Source organism: Schistocerca piceifrons, chromosome 7, assembly GCF_021461385.2.
Source record: "Schistocerca piceifrons isolate TAMUIC-IGC-003096 chromosome 7, iqSchPice1.1, whole genome shotgun sequence".
In the NCBI taxonomy this organism is placed as follows: Eukaryota; Metazoa; Arthropoda; class Insecta; order Orthoptera; family Acrididae; genus Schistocerca; species Schistocerca piceifrons.
Window position 1 is genome coordinate 53,805,263 of NC_060144.1, and position 19,976 is coordinate 53,825,238.

Sequence of the window (19,976 nt, forward strand, 5' to 3'; positions counted from 1 at the left end):
TGTGTGGATAAATGATAATGGCGTCCTCTTGGGTAAAATATTCCAGAGGTAAAATAGTCCCCCATTCGGATCTCCGGGTGGGGACTGCTCAACAGGACGTCATTATCAGGAGAAAGAACACTGGCATTCTATGCATCGAAGCGTGGAATGTCAGATCCCTTAATCGGGCAGGTAGGTTAGAAAATTTAAAAAGGGAAATGTATAGGTTAAAGTTGGATATAGTGGGAATTAGTGAAGTTCGGTGGCAGGAGGAACAAGACTTTTGGTCAGGTGAATACAGGGTTATAAATACAAAATCAGATAGGGGTAATGCAGGAGTAGGTTTAATAATGAATAAAGCAATAGGAATGCGGGTAAGCTACTACAAACAGCACAGCGAACGCATTGCTGTGGCCAAGATAGACACAAAGCCCACGCCTACGACAGTAGTAAAAGTCTATATGCCTACTAGCTCTGCAGATGACGAAGAAATTGAAGAAATGTATGATGAGATAAAAGAAATTATTCAGATAGTGAAGGGAGACGAAAATTTAATAGTCATGGGTGACTGGAATTTGATAGTAGGAAAAGAAAGAGAAGGAAACGTAGTAGGTTAATATGGATTAGGGTTAAGAAATGAAAGAGGAAGTCGCCTGGTGGAATTTTGCACAGAGCACAACTTAATCATAGCTAACACTTGGTTCAAGAATCATAAAAGAAGGTTGTATACAGGGAAGAACCCTGGAGATACTGACAGGTTTCAGATAGATTATATAATGGTAAGACACAGATTTAGGAGCCAGGTTTTAAACTGTAAAACATTTCCAGGGGCAGATGTGGACTCTGATCACAATCTATTGGTTATGAACTGTAGATGAAAACTGAAGAAACTGCAAAAAGGTGGAAATCTAAGAGTTTCAGGGAGAGCATAAGGGAAAAATTGACAGGAATGGGGGAAAGAAATACAGTAGAAGAATGGGTAGCTTTGAGGGATGAAGTAGTGAAGGCAGCAGAGGATCAAGTAGGTAAAAAGACGAGGAGTAGTAGAAATCCTTGGCAGAAATATTGAATTTAATTGATGAAAGGAGAAAATATAAAAATCCAGTAAATGAAGCAGGCAAAATGGAATACAAACGTCTGAAAAATGAGATCGACAGGAAGTGCAAAATGGCTAAGCAGGCATGGCTAGAGGACAAATGTAAGGATGTAGAGGCTTATCTCACTAGGGGTAAGATAGATACCGCCTACAGGAAAATTAAAGAGACCTTTGGAGGAAAGAGAACCACTTGTATGAATATCAAGAGCCTTGATGGAAACCCAGTTGTAAGCAAAGAAGGGAAACCAGAAAGGTGGAAGGAGTATATAGAGGGTCTATACAAGGGCGATGTACTTGAGGACAATATTATGGAAATGGAAGAGGATGTAGATGAAGATGAAATGGGAGATACGATACTGCGTGAAGAGTTTGACAGAGCACTGAAAGACCTGAGTCGAAACAAGGCCCCCGGAGTAGACAATATTCCATTGGAACTACAGACGGCCGTGGGAGAGCCAGTCATGACAAAACTCTACCATCTGGTGAGCAAGATGTATGAGACAGGCGAAATACCCTCAGACTTCAAGAAGAATATAATAATTCCAATCCCAAAGAAAGCAGGCATTGACAAATGTGAAAATTACCGAACTATCAGTTTAATAAGCCACAGCTGCAAAATAGTAACGCGAATTCTTTACAGACGAATGGAAAAACTGGTAGAAGCTGACTTTTACTCTAGTGAAGACTATTTAAATATATGAAGTGTATAATCTCAAATGTGTGTGCATAGAAATCAGTTTCAAGTGTATGCATATAAATTGACTTGCCCCATTTCTGACACATAAGCTGCATTTGTAGACACAGAACCAATAAAAATACAGTACAACACATAAAATTATCTACTTCACAAAACTAAATGTAGTATCCTATGAATACAATATCAGTGGGTCATAGTTGGAATCAGACAACTCATACAAATACTTGAGCGTAACAATTTGTAGGGATGTGAAAGAGAATGATAATGTAGAATTATGAGACAGGTTTGCTGGCCAATTCTCTCTTTTGGGAGAAAAAACAGTACTGCCAATAGACACACTTAAAAATACATCCCTATTCTAGCTCTCAAAACTAATTGTTGTTGTTGTGGTCTTCAGTCCTGAGACTGGTTTGATGCAGCTCTCCATGCTATTCTATCCTGTGCAAGCTTTTTCATCTCCCAGTACCTACTGCAACCTACATCCTTCTGAATCTGCTTAGTGTATTCATCTCTTGGTCTCCCCCTACGATTTTTACCCTCCACGCTGCCCTCCAATACTAAATTGGTGATCCCTTGCTGTCTCAGAACATGTCCTACCAACCGATCCCTTCTTCTGGTCAAGTTGTGCCACAAACTTCTCTTCTCCCCAATCCTATTCAATACTTCCTCATTAGTTATGTGATCTACCCATCTAATCTTCAGCATTCTTCTGTAGCACCACATTTCGAAAGCTTCTATTTTCTTCTTGTCTAAATTATTTATCGTCCATGTTTCACTTCCATACATGGCTACACTCCATACAAATACTTTCAGAAACGACTTCCTGACACTTAAATCTATACTTTATGTTAACAAATTTCTCTTCTTCATAAACACTTTCCTTGCCATTGGCAGTCTACATTTTATATCCTCTCTACTTCGACCATCATCAGTTATTTTGCTCCCCAAATAGCAAAACTCCTTTACTACTTTAAGTGTCTCATTTCCTAATCTAATTTCCTCGGCATCACTGGAGTTAACTCGACTACATTCCATTATACTCGTTTTGCTTTTGTTGATGTTCATCTTACATCCTCCTTTCAAGACACTGTCCATTCCATTGAACTGCTCTTCGAAGTCCTTTGCTGCCTCTGACAGAATTACAGTGTCATCCGCAAACCTCAAAGTTTTTATTTCTTCTCCATGGATTTTAATGCCTACTCCAAACATTTCTTTAGTTTCATTTACTGCTTGCTCAATGTACAGATTGAATAGCATCGGGGAGAGGCTACAACCCTGTCTTACTCCCTTCCCAACCACTGCTTCCCTTTCATGTCCCTCGACTCTTATAACTGCCATCTGGTTTCTGTACAAATTGTAAATAGCCTTTCGCTCCCTGTATTTTACCCCTGCCACCTTCAGAATTTGAGAGAGAGTATTCCAGTCAACATTGTCAAAAGCTTTCTCTAAGTCTACAAGTTTCCTTAATCTTTCTTCTAAGATAAGTCGTAGGGTCAGTATTGCCTCACGTTTACCAACATTTCTACGGAATCCAAACTGATCTTCCACGAGGTTGGCTTCTACCAGTTTTTCCATTCGTCTGTAAAGAATTCGTGTTAGTATTTAGCAGCTGTGACTTATTAAACTGATAGTTCGGTAGTTTTCACATCTGTCAACACCTGCTTTCTTTGGGATTGGAATTATTATATTCTTCTTGAAGTCTGAGGGAATTTCGCCTGTCTCATACATCTTGCTCACCAGATGGTAGAGTTTTGTCAGGAATGGCTCTCCAAGGCCATCAGTAGTTCTAATGGAATGTAGTCTATTCCCAGGGCCTTGTTTCGACTTAGGTCTTTCAGTGGTTTCTCAAACTCTCCACGCAGTATGATATCTCCCATTTCGTCTTCATCTACATCCTCTTCCATTTTTATAACATTACCCTCAAGTACATCGCCCTTGTATAGACCCTCTATATACTCCTTCCACCTATCTGCTTTCCCCTCTTTGCTTAGAACTGGGTTTCCGTGTGAGCTCTTGATATTCATGCAAGTGGTTCTCTTTTCTCCAAAGGTCTCTTTAATTTTCCTGTAGGCAGTATCTATCTTACCCCTAGTGTGATAAGCCTCTACATCCTTACATTTGTACTCTAGCCATCCCTGCTTAGCCATTTTGCACTTCCTGTCGATCTCATTTTTGAGATGTTTGCATTCCTTTTTGCCTGCTTCATTTACTGCATTTTTATATTTTCTCCCTTCATCAATTAAAATCAGTATCTCTTCTGTTACCCAAGGATTTCTACTAGCCCGCGTCTTTTTACCTACTTGATCATGTGCTGCCTTCACTATTTCATCCCTCAAAACTACCCATTCTTCTTCTACTGTATTTCTTTCCCCCATTCCTGTCAGTTATTCCCTTGCGCTATCCCTGAAACACTCTACAACCTCTGGTTCTTTCAGTTTATCCAGGTCCCATCTCCTTAAATTCCCACCTTTTTGCAGTTTCTTCAGTTTTAATCTACGGTTCATAACCGATAGATTGTGGTCAGAGTCCACATCTGACCCTGGAAATGTCTTACAGTTTAAAACCTGGTTCCTAAATCTGTGTCTTACCATTATATAATCTATCTGAAACCTTTTAGTATCTCCAGGGTTCTTCCATGTATACGACCTTCTTTCATGATTCTTGAACCAAGTGTTAGCTATGATTAAGTTATGCTCTGTGCAAAATTCTACCAGGTGGCTTCCTCTTCAATTTCTTAGCCCTAATCCATATTCACCTACTACCTTTCCTTCTCTTCCTTTTCCTACTGTTGAATTCCAGTCACCCCTGACTATTAAATTGTCGTCTCCCTTCACTACCTGAATAATTTTTTTGATCTCATCATACATTTCATCAATTTTTTCATCATCTGCAGAGCTAGTTGGCATATAAACTTGTACTACTGTAGTAGGCATGGGCTTCGTGTCTATCTTGGCCACAATAATGCGTTCACTATGCTGTTGGTGGTAGCTTACCCACACTCCTATTTTTTATTCATTATTAAACCTACTACTGCATTACCCCTATTTGATTTTGTATTTATAACCCTGTATTCACCTGACCAAAAAGTCTTGTTCCTCCTGCCATCGAACTTCACTAATTCCCACTATATCTAACTTTAACCTATTCATTTCCCTTTTTAAATTTTCTAACCTACCTGCCTGATTAAGGGATCAGACATTCCACGCTCCGATCCGTAGAACGCAAGTTTTCTTTCTCCTGACGACGACGCCCTCTTGAGTAGTCCCCACCCGGAGATCCAAATGGGGGACTATTTTACCTCCAGAATATTTTACCCAAGAGGATGCCATCATCATTTAATCATACAGTAAAGCTGCATGTCCTCGGGAAAAATTATGGCTGTAGTTTCCCCTTGCTTTCAGCTGTTCGCAGTACCACAACAGCAAGGCTGTTTTGGTTAGCATTACAAGGCCAGATCAGTCAATCATCCAGACTGTTGCCCCTGCAACTACTGAGAAGGCTGCTGCCCCTCTTCAGGAACCATACGTTTGTCTGGCCTCTCAACAGATACCCCTCCGTTGTGGTTGCACCTACGGTACAGCTATCTGTATCGTTGAGGCACGCAAGCCTCCCAACCAACGGCAGGGTCCATGGTTCCTTCTTAATGGAGGAGAAATTGATAGATTTAGGAACCCATGATTAGGGCAGTCATTCTCTTGTTGGGATGAGGGGAAACAAAGATGAAGTGGGAAGGGAGGCACATCAGAATGATTAGGAGGTTCTTGATAGTATGTTGTTAAGTCAATCCAGAGATGGTGATGGTGATGAGTAAAAAATGGATTAAGAGGAAATCAGTAGTATGAGTGGGGGATGTAGATGAAAAAGTAAAGGGAAAAGTAAATAAAGGAAATAGTGAGATAAACTATGTATCATAATGAAAAGGTGGTGGTGAAAAATGAGTTGAAGGGGTGGGATTCTGTTAATGGAGATTGATGATGTAGAGATGCAAGCATGTGTTGGATTGCATGTTCCCTTCTCTGGAATTCAGGGTAACTGGTATTGGGTAGGGTTATTCAAATGGCTTGTGTGAGATGTGGGGTGATCCCAAGGTGAACAATGCTTCTGTACTCAGCTACTTTAGTTGCGATCATTTCTGTATAAAACCCTGTGCAGTGGGCACATGTCGTTTATAAACCCATGGTTTTTCAAGTTGCTCTTCTTTTGATATTGTAGAATTTATCAAAAGTGTGGCTGCAGTAGCTGGTAGTGAGAGGATTCAGGGAGTAGGTTTTACAGCAGCTACAACTGCAATGGTTGGAATCTTGGGGCTGGTGTATTGGTTTGGGAATTTCATATGGTTTGACTAGTATGTTACAGAGATTGGGAGGGTGACAGAAGGTGAATGGAGAGGATATCAGAAAGAAATGATATCATTACAGGGCCTGGCTTGAGAAATCATAGCATATCTTTGATGTCTTACTCTCTCTAATACCTCCTGCCCTTTTCATCTTTCTCTCTTCTCTTATTTCTGACAGGTGGCTCCCACCCTTCCTCAGACATGAGCGACCTGCCCTTTTTCTGTAACCTACCCCTGACCAATTCCTCCTCCTCCCTCAAGAACCTTATTAGTTCCAAAAACTAGAATAGTGTGTGTACCTCTCTGCATGTATGTCATTTGCCCAGGAGGAATGAACTGACCAGCAATTCTATCTGATAATTTTATAGTTTTCTTGAGATAATTTTCCTTTCGATGCAGTGATCACATAGGTTCAGTTGAAGGTAAAACAATTGGCAGACTCATTTCATTTTTAGGATATTGGGCAATGCAGTCAGTCTTGTCTACAAAGGAGATTGCATATAAAACACTCGTGCAGTCAGTCCTAGAATACTGTATGGGTGTTGGGATCCATACTATATAGGACTGAAAGGGATATTAAACTAGACTAAGAAGGGCAACACAAATGGTCACAAGTACCACAGACATGCTGAAAAACTAGAATTGGCAGATGCTTGAGGACAATTGTCAACTATTATACAATAAACTACTTGCAGAATTTTAATAACCAGCATTAAGTGAGGAATCTAGGAATATAACATTAGGCTCCTAAATCAAACAGTGGAATATACATGATGGAATGTAACAATATTATGCGAAGGATAGTTGCTGCTCACCATGTAGTGGATATGAGAGTCGCAGAGAGGCACACCAAAAAAACTGTCACAAAATAAGCTTTCGGCCAACAAGGCATTTGTTGAAAATAGGCAACACACACACACTCATGCAAATGCAACTCACACACATGAGGCCACAGTATCTGACAGACTCTGGCTTATTTTGTGGCCGTCTTTTTGTTGTGCCTATCTGCAGTCACCATCTCCGCTATATGGTGAGTAGCAGCTGTCCTTTTCAAAATGTTATAACCTCCTAAATACTATTTCTGTAGGTACTGTGAAGACAAGATTAGACTAATTACAGTCACACAGAGAAATTAAAGCAATCATTCTTTCTTTACTACATATGCAAATGGTATGGGGAAAAGCCGTGGTAAGTGGTTCAGCTTCACAGTGGTTAGTAGAGAGTAGAAGCAGATATTGATGCTGAATTAGTTGCAGTAATAGAAATAAGTGTATGTTAGTTTTTTTAATTGTAACTCTTAAAAAGAGCATTTTACAAGTTTAGGTAAGTCATCGTCTTTACTATTCGTGCATTCATCCATTTTCTCAAATGTGGCTAATGGTCTGTTGTCTGTCATTCATTTTTTCTTGAAGTACCTTCTGATATTTGCATAGAAAAACCTGGAAATGTATGAGAGTGATTTGATAATCATGGTAAAAAAGCAAGAGGGAATGTTTTTCATAATCATCTCACCTTACTTCTCTGAGTAATCTCCTTTGAGGGCTGTACACTTAATCCAGCGATCCTCCAATTTTCCACACCACCGGAAAAATAGGTTCTGTCAAAGTCTGAAAAATACTCATTGACTACAACTATAAGTTCCTCATTTGATGAAAATTTGTTTCCAGAAAACCAAAGTTTCAAGTTAGGGAACAGGAAGATGTAACTTTGAGCTAAGTGTGGTGAATAGGGTGGATGAGAAACCAATTCGAGGACCCATTTGTACGCTTTCATCATTATGATCTCTGGTGTGTGGAACGGTGCACTATCCTGATGAAAGAACGCATTTTTGCATACCAAACTTGGTCTTTTTCCACCCAACACAATTTTTAAACGAGACAACAATTAAGCATAATATGGTTCTGTCTTTTTTCAATTAACCTATGAGGATTATTCCTTGGGAATCTCAAGAAACAGTGGCCATCATCTTACCAGCAGACAAAATGGTCTTTGCCTTCTTCGTTACACTTTCACCACCCTCTGTCCATTGTTTTGAGTGCTGTTTTGACTCCAGATTTCTTCAACAGTCACAAATAGGTGTAAAAAGTCATGCGGATTGCATTTAAACTTCATAAGACATTGTGTCGAAATGTTGTGCTTGATGTGCTTTTGGTTGAATGTGAGCAATCGCAGCATCCACCTCGCACCTAGCTTCTTCATAACCAGTCCGTGCAACATATTATAAACTCGTTCAGTTGACATGCCTGCAGTCTCAGCAATCTCATGAATAATGATTCAGCAGTATTGCGTTTCTGTATCATGAACTTTGTCAGTGGTTTCCTCAGTTGAACAGCTGGAGCGTGCCTGTCTGCCCACATTTAAATTCATTAAAAAGTAAATGGCATTGAGTGATGATGCATAATCCATGTGAACTTCATCCAGTTCTGTTTTGATTTGGGTGACTGTCCAACCCTTCAAATGAAAATGTTTTATAACAACACAAAACTTGGTTTTCGTTATTTTCATCCACAGTTGACTCACTGGATAATTCAGGTGGATATCAACAATGAACTGTATGCTGTATTTTATTAAAATTCTTTATATGGTCCTTGGAATAATGAAGCTTACCAACCATAAAGGTGCAACAAAAATGTTCCATTCTTTCATTGAAATTTACCAGACTTATCGAACCACCCTCATGTGCCATTGCTTAAAACATACACTGTTATTCAAGAATGCTCACATTTAGCAGTAACCTCCTGCCACCCCCTATTATTTAAAGAATTAAACTCCCATACATGCCCAAATGTGTGATTACTTTACAAATGAGACACGGACATTTAGTAAGCGATACACTGTTTTCCTTTCATTAATTTGTGGGGGTGTAAGTGAGATAATATGTAGAAAAGGTTTGAAACTATGTTTAAAATTTCTTGTAAGTTGCTAAGTGCTCTTATGATGAATATAGTCTGGATCATTTGTACGCATTGAGTTACACTGCCTCAAGACATATACACTTTCTAACTTTAATGCTTGACCTGCACTGAGGTGACATAAGTCATGAGACACCTCTTAATATCATGTCGGACCTCCTTTCATCCAGTATTGTGCAACAACTCCATGTGACATGGACTGAAGTCATTAGAAGGCCCCTGCAGAAATATTGAGGCATGCTGCCTCCTTAGCCATCTATAATTGCAAAAGTGTTGCTGGTGCAGGATATTGTGCATGAACTGACATCTCGATTATGTCCCATAAATGTTTGATGCGATTGACATCTGGTGGTCTGGGTAGCCAGATCATTCACTTGAATTGTCCAGAATGTTCTTCAAACCAATCACGAACAAATGTGGCCCATTGACATGACAGCATTGTTCTAACATGAAGTCCGTGAATAGCTGCAAATGGTCTCCAAGTAGCCGAACACAACTATTTCCTGTTACTGATTGGTTCAGTTGGACTATAGGACCCAGTCCATTCCATGTAAACACAGTACACACCATTATGCTGGTGCAGGATATTGTGCATGAACTGACATCTCGATTATGTCCCATAAATGTTTGATGCGATTGACATCTGGTGGTCTGGGTAGCCAGATCATTCACTTGAATTGTCCAGAATGTTCTTCAAACCAATCACGAACAAATGTGGCCCATTGACATGACAGCATTGTTCTAACATGAAGTCCGTGAATAGCTGCAAATGGTCTCCAAGTAGCCGAACACAACTATTTCCTGTTACTGATTGGTTCAGTTGGACTATAGGACCCAGTCCATTCCATGTAAACACAGTACACACCATTATGCTGGTGCAGGATATTGTGCATGAACTGACATCTCGATTATGTCCCATAAATGTTTGATGCGATTGACATCTGGTGGTCTGGGTAGCCAGATCATTCACTTGAATTGTCCAGAATGTTCTTCAAACCAATCACGAACAAATGTGGCCCATTGACATGACAGCATTGTTCTAACATGAAGTCCGTGAATAGCTGCAAATGGTCTCCAAGTAGCCGAACACAACTATTTCCTGTTACTGATTGGTTCAGTTGGACTATAGGACCCAGTCCATTCCATGTAAACACAGTACACACCATTATGGAGCTTGCACAGTGCCTTGTTGTCATCTTGGTTCCTTGGCTTCATGGGACTGTGCCACACTCGAACCCTACTATCAGCTCTTAACAACTGAAATTGGAAATCGTCTGACCAGGCAATGGTTCTCCAGTCCTCTAGGGTGCAAGCGATATGGTTCCAAGCCCAGGAGAGGCGCTGCAGGTGATGTAGTGCTATTAGCAAAGGCATTCGCGTCACTTATGTGCTGCCATAGCCCATTAATGCCAGATTTCACTGCACTGTCCTAAGGGATATGTTCGTTGTACATCCCACATAGATTTATGCAGTTATTTCACAGAGTGTTGCTTGTGTGTTAGCACTGACAACTCAGTGCAAATGCCACTGCTCTCAGTCATTAAGTGAAGGCTGTTGGCCACTTTGTTGTCTGTGTTGAGAGATAATGCCTGAAATTTTGTATTGTCAGCACATCTCTTGACGCTGTGGATCTTGGAATATTGAATTTCCTAACGATTTCCGAAATGTAATGCCCCATGTGTCTAGCTCCTACTGCCATTCCACATTCAAAATTTGTTAATTCCCATTGTGCAGCTATAATCACATTGGAAACCTTTTCAAATGAATGACCTAAATACAAATGACAGCTCTGCCAATGTACTGCCCTTTTATACCTTGTATCATGGTACTACAGCCATCTGTATGTGTGCATATCGCTATCCCATGACTTTTTGTCACCTCAGTGAATATTGTCAAATGTTAAATGTAAGATTATAGCTCTTAATGAGTAGATTATGGCAGCAGTTTAAATTTTTAAAATCGTTCAGTACGTACGTGAAATACTGAAAATTTTTGCCCCTGTAAGCCGTTAGAAAGGTAACCTGCTACTGGGACGGAATGACCATTTTAGCTGTTAAGTAATACAGATTTCACGTCTCTTTTTTTTTTTTTAATTACAGAAAGTTGTGGCTCTTAATTACCAACAGTAACACACTCATTTTAATTCTTTATTGGCAGAGTTTTTTATCTTGTCATTTAAATCTTTTGTTTTCTTTATTTCATAATTTGTCACTTTATTCGCAGGGTAGCAGGGATCCTAAAGAACATGCTGATTATGTGTGGAAGCACTATGTCAAGGAATCAAAAGCAAAGCACATAGCAATTGTCGCCCATAGTTACGGAGGTGTGGTTACAGTTGACCTGGTAAGTGTTATGATAGTATTTGGGTGTTCCTATATAATATGCCCTACAGTCTCTGAAAAATAAGGACTAAATATGCATACATGTGATAATAATGGCTTGCAATATGTAACCTGATCTTTCTCTGTTGCTTCTTCTGCTGATTTCCTAGACTTGGGCCATTTATGAATGATTTGTCATGTCCAACATTAGTAAAACTTTCATAAGAAGCTGTGACATGATTAAAAGGAGTTGGACTATGAGTTGAACCACAATCTGTGCCTTTCTTGGTCTGATTTTTTTTAAACGTGAAAATGATACTGGACTAGAGAGAGTTGTTTTTTCATCCCTCTATCCTTCCAGTTATTCATTTATTGATTGCCATGAATCTCATATGAAAAATAACTCTTATGGAACTGGGATGAGTCAAAGTGTATGTTTATAAACAACTCCATTGTGCCAGCTGAATGGCTGAATACTCAGTGCTGGGACAGCAGTTTTGCAGATAGACTGGGATTAGGGGTTGTGCCAGTTGGAGTGGGAGAGGGAAGAAAGGCAGCAAGGAGCAAGTAGGAGGGTTGAGGAAAGGTGAATGGTGGTTCAGAGGGAGGCAACATGTGTACAGGATAGGAGTGTGACACACCAAGACAGGCAATAGTGAGTCCATTCAACACATAATGACAATGATGTAGAAGAATGGATTGGGAAGGGTGACAGGTCAGAGGGAGAGAAGTCAGTGATGGAGGTGGATGTGAGGTAAGATGCTAATGGAGAGTGAGGCCAGGAGGATTACTGGAACAAAGAAATTGCTGGAGGGGTAACTCTTGTTTATGTACTTGAGAAAAACTGACATTGGGAGGAAGAATCCATATGGAACAGGTTATGAAGCAGCCATTGAAACACAGCATAATGTGCTCAACACATCAATTCTACTCTACAGTTTGGCCCTGGGCCATTTGTTGGGAAGGATAGCTGGTCATTGGTCATGCCCACACATCTGTGGATCAGGTTTGGGTGACAAACACTGTGTGTGAAGTCCTTAGCGAGACATACATCATACTTGGCAAGGGGCTTCTCATCACTTCATAAGTGCTGTCCACAGGTGGTCAGACTACATGTTGGTGATTTTTTGGTATGGAAGGGATGACTGCTCTAATACACTGGTACTGTTGATGGTTATAGGAGTTGACATGGACAGCAGTATGGATGGAGCCATTGGAAAAGTGCAGCTCAGTGTCCATGTAGGCGACACATTGGGGTAACACAAATCAGGTGAAGTGAAAGGAGGAGAAGTTGTTGAGTCTGTGGAGGAGAGAGGAGAAAGGCACCTCAGCCCTGGGTATAGATCATGAAGATATTAATGAACCTGAACCAGACAACAGTTACGGGAGTATAGGAAGGTTTCTTCTAGATGGCCTGTAAACTGGTTAGCATAGAAAGGTGCCATGCTAGTACCCACGGCTGTGCCACAGATTCATTTGTATATCTTCCCCTTGAAGGCTCACTTGCATGGCATGTTTAAGAAAGTTTGCAGAGGTATTACGTTTGCATAAAGTTGTGTACAGGCTAAATATTTTAAATAGGTTTGCTTGTAGCTCAGTGAATTAATTGACATCTTTTTACTGAATTATTGTATTAACATGATTGAAAAATGCCATAGAATTATTAATTCTGGGGTACAGTGTGATGGATGCTGTAGTATCTTTCCATTGTGGTGACTGGAGTGGTATGGGAATTGGGGAAGTAAATGATGTTCTTCAGTGATTTTGTAGGATATACAGTAAAGGTAGGAAGATAGTGGAACAGTAGGGGGAAACTACTATTTTTCAGCCTGAATTAGATAAACCTGGTCACATTAAGGAGGGATAAGAATAAAGAGATGCAAAGTGGACACAGCTAATAGAAGGAACAGTGATAGAACATCATGTGGCAGCTTTGTGTTTAATTTGAAAAAAATGTAGAAACACATTAACCTCAACAGTCTAGGAAAAGATAGATTGCTACATGCTGTAAAGAAGACATACCAAGCATAGCTTTCAGCGACAGCCTTCATTAGTAAAGACACACACACATATCCACGCCTCACACACACACGACCACGAACTCCAGCATCTTGGGCCAGAATGCAGCATCACATGGGCTTGCAAGCAGCAATCTGGAGGGGGTGGGGAAGGAGAAGGGGAAGGGATAGTAGTGTACACATAGGGAGAGAGGCAAACACTGCCTGGTGGAGCATGCAGGGACTAGACTGCCAACAGGTGCAGTGTCAGGAGGCTGTGGGGCAGTGAGGTGGAGGAAGAAAGGAACAAAAAAGGAGATGAGTGGGGAAAGACCGGTGGATTCTTTGGCAGAGGGCTGCAATCATTGCACTGCCTTTTATATTGATACAACTACCAATCAGCTGTCCACCAGGATGAACAGCCACTGCCAAACTGTGCCCAAGAGCAAAGTAGACCACCCTGTGGCACAACATGCAGCTGAACATAGCACACTTGATTTCAAAGGCTGCTTCACTACCCAAGCCATCTGGATCCTTCCCTCCACCACCAGCTTCTCTGAACTGCACAGATGGGAGTTATCCGTCCTACACTTTCTCAGCTCCCGTAATTATCCCGGCCTCAACCTACCCCACGCCCTCCACCCAACAGTTTCCACCCTGTCATATCATCTCCTCCTCATTCTTGTCTCCCACACTGTGATGTGTCTTCTTTATGGTAAGTAATAATCTTTTCCTACACTGTTGGTATTCCTAATTGGAGTACACATTAACCTCAGGCAGATGTAGTTATAAACACACCACACCAAACTGTCAGCAATAAATAAAATGGTAAGAGTGTATGAGAGTCAGTAAAGAGGGAAAAAATTGTTAGCTAGTTCTCATGCTAGAGTTAAAATCACCTAGTACTTGTTTGAGTTAGGTAACTGAGGATTTAGGATCACTTTGTAAAGGCTTCAACCAAGAAGAGATCTTGGTTATAGTGAATGGACCAGGCAACTGTATTAACAGAGATCATGGGTACAATATCGAGGGCAAAGATTGTGTCAGTATTTAAAGATACCAATTTTGAGCTGATTTCTATTCTGAGACATCATGACTGACTTCATTTGAACTCTTCCATCAGGAGAGTAAATTTAGAGTTGGTAGGACTGCTTATGTCAGTTGCAGGGTTATATTGGTGTGATTCTTGTTGATTCAGTCAATAGATGGGATTGTACTAGATATGTCCTGCACCTCAGGAGGAAGGTAAGCGGAAACAGGGTGGATTAATAGCAGAAGACCATGAGGGGTTGGTGGGGAGGTAGGGGTGGAGGGGGGGCGGGAGGCACTCTCGGGCAACAGCTTCTTTTTTAAGGTAGGGAGGACAAGAAAACAAAGTTGTATAAGAGGTTAAAATTGAAACAAACGTTCGGGTTGAGAAAGAAACTAAAGAACATAATTCTAGCATACTGCATCAATACCAACTGCTATTGGTTGAATATTTTTGATAATTGCCAGAAATTTTATTTTATATCTCAGTCACTGTGAAGTTCCAGCTATCTTTATTGCAGCAAAATGTTAGGAGACTGATGAGTAAAATGATGTAACTACGTATTTGGTTTTCTAAATAAGTCATCAAACCCAGTTGACTCAATGTGTCCCTCTGAACATCATGTGGCAACTGGTATAGATGTGTTATAGGACTTAGGTAGCATCTCATATCTGTAGAGCAGAAATGGAGGAAGGAGGAGTTGCCACGTTCATCAGCATTGAAGCATTTGCAACAGCATTAGAATTTCATAAGAAGTCCTTTACAACAGTAGGTCTATACTGAGCACCTGCAGATAATTTTAATCTGCTCATAAATAATCTGGAAGCTCTGTTGGCCTAGGTAACAGTAAAACTAAAGAAATAAAAGTTTCTGGCAGTTTTAGTATAGATTTTATTAAAATCTCTCCCAGTAAGAATTTTATGATATCATTCAACAATATTATAAAGGAAAGCACTTTCAAATGTTCTGAAAAATTATATTTATTTGGTCACAAACCAGCTTTCGGCTTCTCAGGCCATCTTCAGGTGACAACTAAATGTGGCAAACAGATAAACACAATGTGCAACTCTTATGTCACAGACATTATTTGTACAGAAGATACAAAATTGACGAAGTGTTTGCATAGGAAAATATTACAATAATTATATTAACTAAAAAGGGCAAACAAAGTTTTTATATGGAGATACATATAACAAATGATGAGAAATAAAATGGGTTTACAGTTTGAATCTAGTATCTGTAATGAAAACTTAATTTAACGAGAGGGGGACTGGAAACTGATTCTGATCATTTAATACTAGGCTGGCATTTTGTGTCATGTGTTTATTGATTTCCAGTAGGGTCATCTTTATGCCCTTTTTTTTTTATGGAATGTAAAATTTCACGTCCTACATCATATGGATGGTTTTCTGCTAAAATATTATCAGCAAATGTTGTATCTTTCTTCCTTCATCACCAGCTTCTCTCATGTTGACATAACCTAATTGCCACATCTCAGCCTGACTGACCGATATACACTTTTTCACATTGGTTGCAGGTGATTTTATATACAACACACTGTGTCAAGGGTTGCATTTTGTCTTTACTATCGAATAAAAATTTTGGTATGTTCTTTGTGATATACAATGCAGATCTAGAGTTGTGAGATGTTTACTTTTTTGGAAGATTATCTGAAATATTGCCATTCTGTGAAATTTTGTACCAGGATTTGTAAGTACTGAGTGACTGCAGTTGGCCAGTGTACAGAAGTCGTGCAATTTTATCATCAGTATAAATTATTATTTATACTGATTATACAGGGTGATTCAAAAAGAATACCACAACTTTAGGAATTTAAAACTCTGCAACGACAAAAGGCAGAGCTAAGCACTATCTGTCGGCGAATTAAGGGAGCTATAAAGTTTCATTTAGTTGTACATTTGTTCGCTTGAGGCGCTGTTGACTAGGCGTCAGCGTCAGTTGATGCTAAGATGGCGACCGCTCAACAGAAAGCTTTTTGTGTTATTGAGTACGGCAGAAGTGAATCGACGACAGTTGTTCAGCGTGCATTTCAAACGAAGTATGGTGTTAAACCTCCTGATAGGTGGTGTATTAAATGTTGGTATAAACAGTTTACAGAGAATGGGTGTTTGTGGAAAGGGAAAAGTTCTGGACGGCCGAGAACGAGTGATGAAAATGTAGCACGCATCCAGCAAGCATTTGTTCGCAGCCCAGGAAAATCGACTCGCAGAGCTAGCAGAGAGCTGCAAATTCCACAATCAACTGTATGGAGAGTCCTACGAAAAAGGTTAGTTATGAAACCTTATTGTCTGAAATTGGTTCAAGCACTGTCTGCAGCTGATAAGATTAAAAGAATCGATTTCTGTGATTTTATCCTTGCTCAAATGGAAACAGATGAATCTTTCGTTTCAAAGATTGTGTTTAGTGATGAAGCAACTTTCCACACTAACGGGAAAGTCAACCGTCACAATGTCTGTATATGGGGCACTGAGAATCCGCGGGAAACAACTCAGTATGAACGTGACTCGCCTAAGGTGAACGTTTTCTGTGCCATTCCAGCCAACGAAGTTTTTGGTCCCTTTTTCTTCGAAGGTGCTACTGTAACTGGACTACAGTATCTGGAGATGTTAGAGAATTGGCTGTTTCCTCAGCTCGAACAAGAAGCACAATAATTCATATTTCAGCAGGATGGAGCGCCACCACATTGGCACTTATCTGTCCGTAACTACCGGAACGTCAACGACCCGAGGCGATGGATCGGCCGCCAGGCAGCCCGTGACAGAGCACTTCATCACTGGTCCCCAAGAAGCCCTGATCTTACCCCCTGCGATTTTTTCTTATGGGGGTATGTTAAGGATATGGTGTTTCGGCCACCTTTCCCAGCCACCATTGATGATTTGAAACGAGAAATAACAGCAGCTATCCAAACTGTTACGCCTGATATGCTACAGAGAGTGTGGAACGAGTTGGAGTATCGGGTTGATATTGCTCGAGTGTCTGGAGGGGGCCATATTGAACATCTCTGAACTTGTTTTTGAGTGAAAAAAAAACCTTTTTAAATACTCTTTGTAATGATGTAGAACAGAAGGTTATATTATATTTCTTTCATTAAATACACATTTTTAAAGTTGTGGTATTCTTTTTGAATCATCCTGTACAGTATAAATAGATAATATTATCAATCAGAGCAGGCTATAGTTATTGCTGGAAGTGATCTGTTCGATGGTTTGCAGTCTTATTGAAAGGCTAATCTGGATAATGGAAGAGATATGAGGTGATGCACCATTCAATGGAAAGCTAAAAGTTTGTGGATGTGTGGATGCTGGAGCTTGGAGGGATTACTGTATCAGTAGCTATGCTTTTTTTTTCTGTAAATGCTTTCAATCACTAGTAAGTAACATGGAGCAGAAGGGGATGATACTAGCGGGCATATTGCAACACTGTCTTTATAAATTTTGGATAAGCGATAAAATATAGGAGCAATGGGATTCATATTAATTTAGCATATGGCTGTTTATTTCTCATTATTTGTTATACTTTTTAGTTAATGTAATTATTGTAATATTTTCCTGTGTAAACACTTTGTCATTTTTGTATCTTCTGTAAAATAATATCTGTGTAAGTTGCAACATCATATTTATCTCTGTTTGTGACATTCAGCTGTCACTAAAAAATGGCCTGAAAATCTGAAAGCCAGTTCGTGACCAAATAAATATAATTTTTGCCGAACTCTAGGAAGTGTTTTCTTTATAATATTATTATCATGTTTTGCCAATCACTGATGGGAAATTCAATTAATATTATCTTTCAACATAATTCATACTGAAAACTTCCCAATTAGGGTAGGTAATTGTTGAAAAATTGCCATTGATAATTTTTTTATAGAAATTTCTAGTGAACAAAATTATATTACAGAATCAATAATCAGTGAGAATGCCAAATAACTGAGCATTTTAGGAAACTCCTGAAAGACATGAACTGGAGTGCTCTATACTGTGCTCATAACTAGAATCAAAAATATGACACTATTATTAAAATTCGTACCCTATTTGAAAGTTGTTCTCCCCCCATAGTAATCCAAATTCAACCAAATAGTACATAAAATCCATAAAATTACTAAAGGAATAAGGGCATCTTCTAGGATGAAAGTTTATCAGCCCATCAGAAGCAGCTTTAATGTTTATGCTGTAGTTAATTACAAGACATACTGCATAATATTGAAGATAATACAGACATCAAAGCAGATGTATTATGAGAAAAAGATATAGTCACATAAGGTAACAAAATAAAGACCTCGTTGTAGGGATAGCAAACCTTTGTAGATCTGTATCTCATTTTTTGCAAAGAAGTGTTTAATGTGCCCACGATATTCCATCATACTCATCGTAGAACTAAATTTTGATACCACATATTACAGTACTCTTTCTTTTTTCCTGATTTATTGCATATTTAGACATACGCTTACATGCATGCGTGTTTTGATAGTAGATACAAATTTGGGCTCTACTGATTAATGAAAAAAGAAAGTAACTGCTTCCGTATTAATACTCTTTATTTGCAACCAGAAATACAGCTTTCATACAGAAATCATAAAATAAACATATTTAGTTTATCCAATTAACAAAAAAAATGATTTCTGCTGTGGAAAATGTAGTGCCAGTAATTTATATTGTGTGTGTCCTTTGGAACTTGTAGCAGAATGCAAGCTGAACTCAAGTCACCTGGTGAACAGTCTCTTAGCGAGCCTTTAATGTTATGCTTTTCACAAAATAATGACTCGCAGGAGTAGGTAGACGAAAATATTGTCAAGCTAGCAACCATCACCTTCTTCTACATTCTCAGGAATTGGATTCCAAGTTTCCATAATTTTAGTGGCAAAATTTTTGCTCTTATTGCCTGATAGTTTTTTCTAATTTGTTTCAGTCAGCTGCATTTCAGTTTCTTGAGTTACCAAACAAACAAATCTAAACAAGCTCATTTTATCCAATGGAGTCACATCTTTGTATGTAATAAATTTTAGTGTTCCAACAACAGTTTGAACTCCCAAAATCTCGAAGAAAATTCTTCAGTTGAAGACTATTGCCAGAGAAAATTCCTTAGTGACTTTTTCTTGGTCTTGTTTGTTGTTTAAATCCAAATTGCTGGTAGTTTTTTTCAAATTTGGGAAATACAAATGGTCATTGGAAGCAATATCATCATTACAAACTTACAGTTTAACCTTAAAAGTGTAAATAAGATCTATCATAACAACCACTGTTCTTTTTGTGCCTTGAAGCTTTATGTTCAAATCACTAAAATATGCTGGCATATGTTCACAAAAAACAGAAATTTTCTAATCCATATAACATCCATTAACTGTAAATTTGTCTCAGTTTTTCCCCCACTTTGTAAAAACAGCCTGATTTCTACCAAACAATCCACAAATCTTTGAAGTAAATTGCTGCTCAGCCAGTGAACACTGTTATGCTTCAGGAACCCATTGTACACCAATATCAGTTTATCCAACAACACTTTGAACTTCCTTTTATGAGAAGCTTGTGATGATACACAGTTTTGTATTTTTGTTACTGGCCATTATACTGTAAAACTTGACCAAAGCAGAATGTGT

The 19,976-nt window shown here is 39.2% G+C and overlaps 1 protein-coding gene across 1 annotated transcript in view; it reads left to right on the forward strand.

Annotated features, from left to right (window-relative positions):
- Positions 1 to 19,976, forward strand: part of LOC124804997 (FAM172 family protein homolog CG10038) — a 277,839-nt gene that overhangs the window by 138,070 nt on the left and 119,793 nt on the right. Inside the window, exon 5 of the mRNA XM_047265394.1 lies at positions 11,244 to 11,363. Coding sequence (XP_047121350.1) covers positions 11,244 to 11,363 — 120 coding nt within the window. The remainder of the gene's footprint in view (positions 1 to 11,243; positions 11,364 to 19,976) is intronic.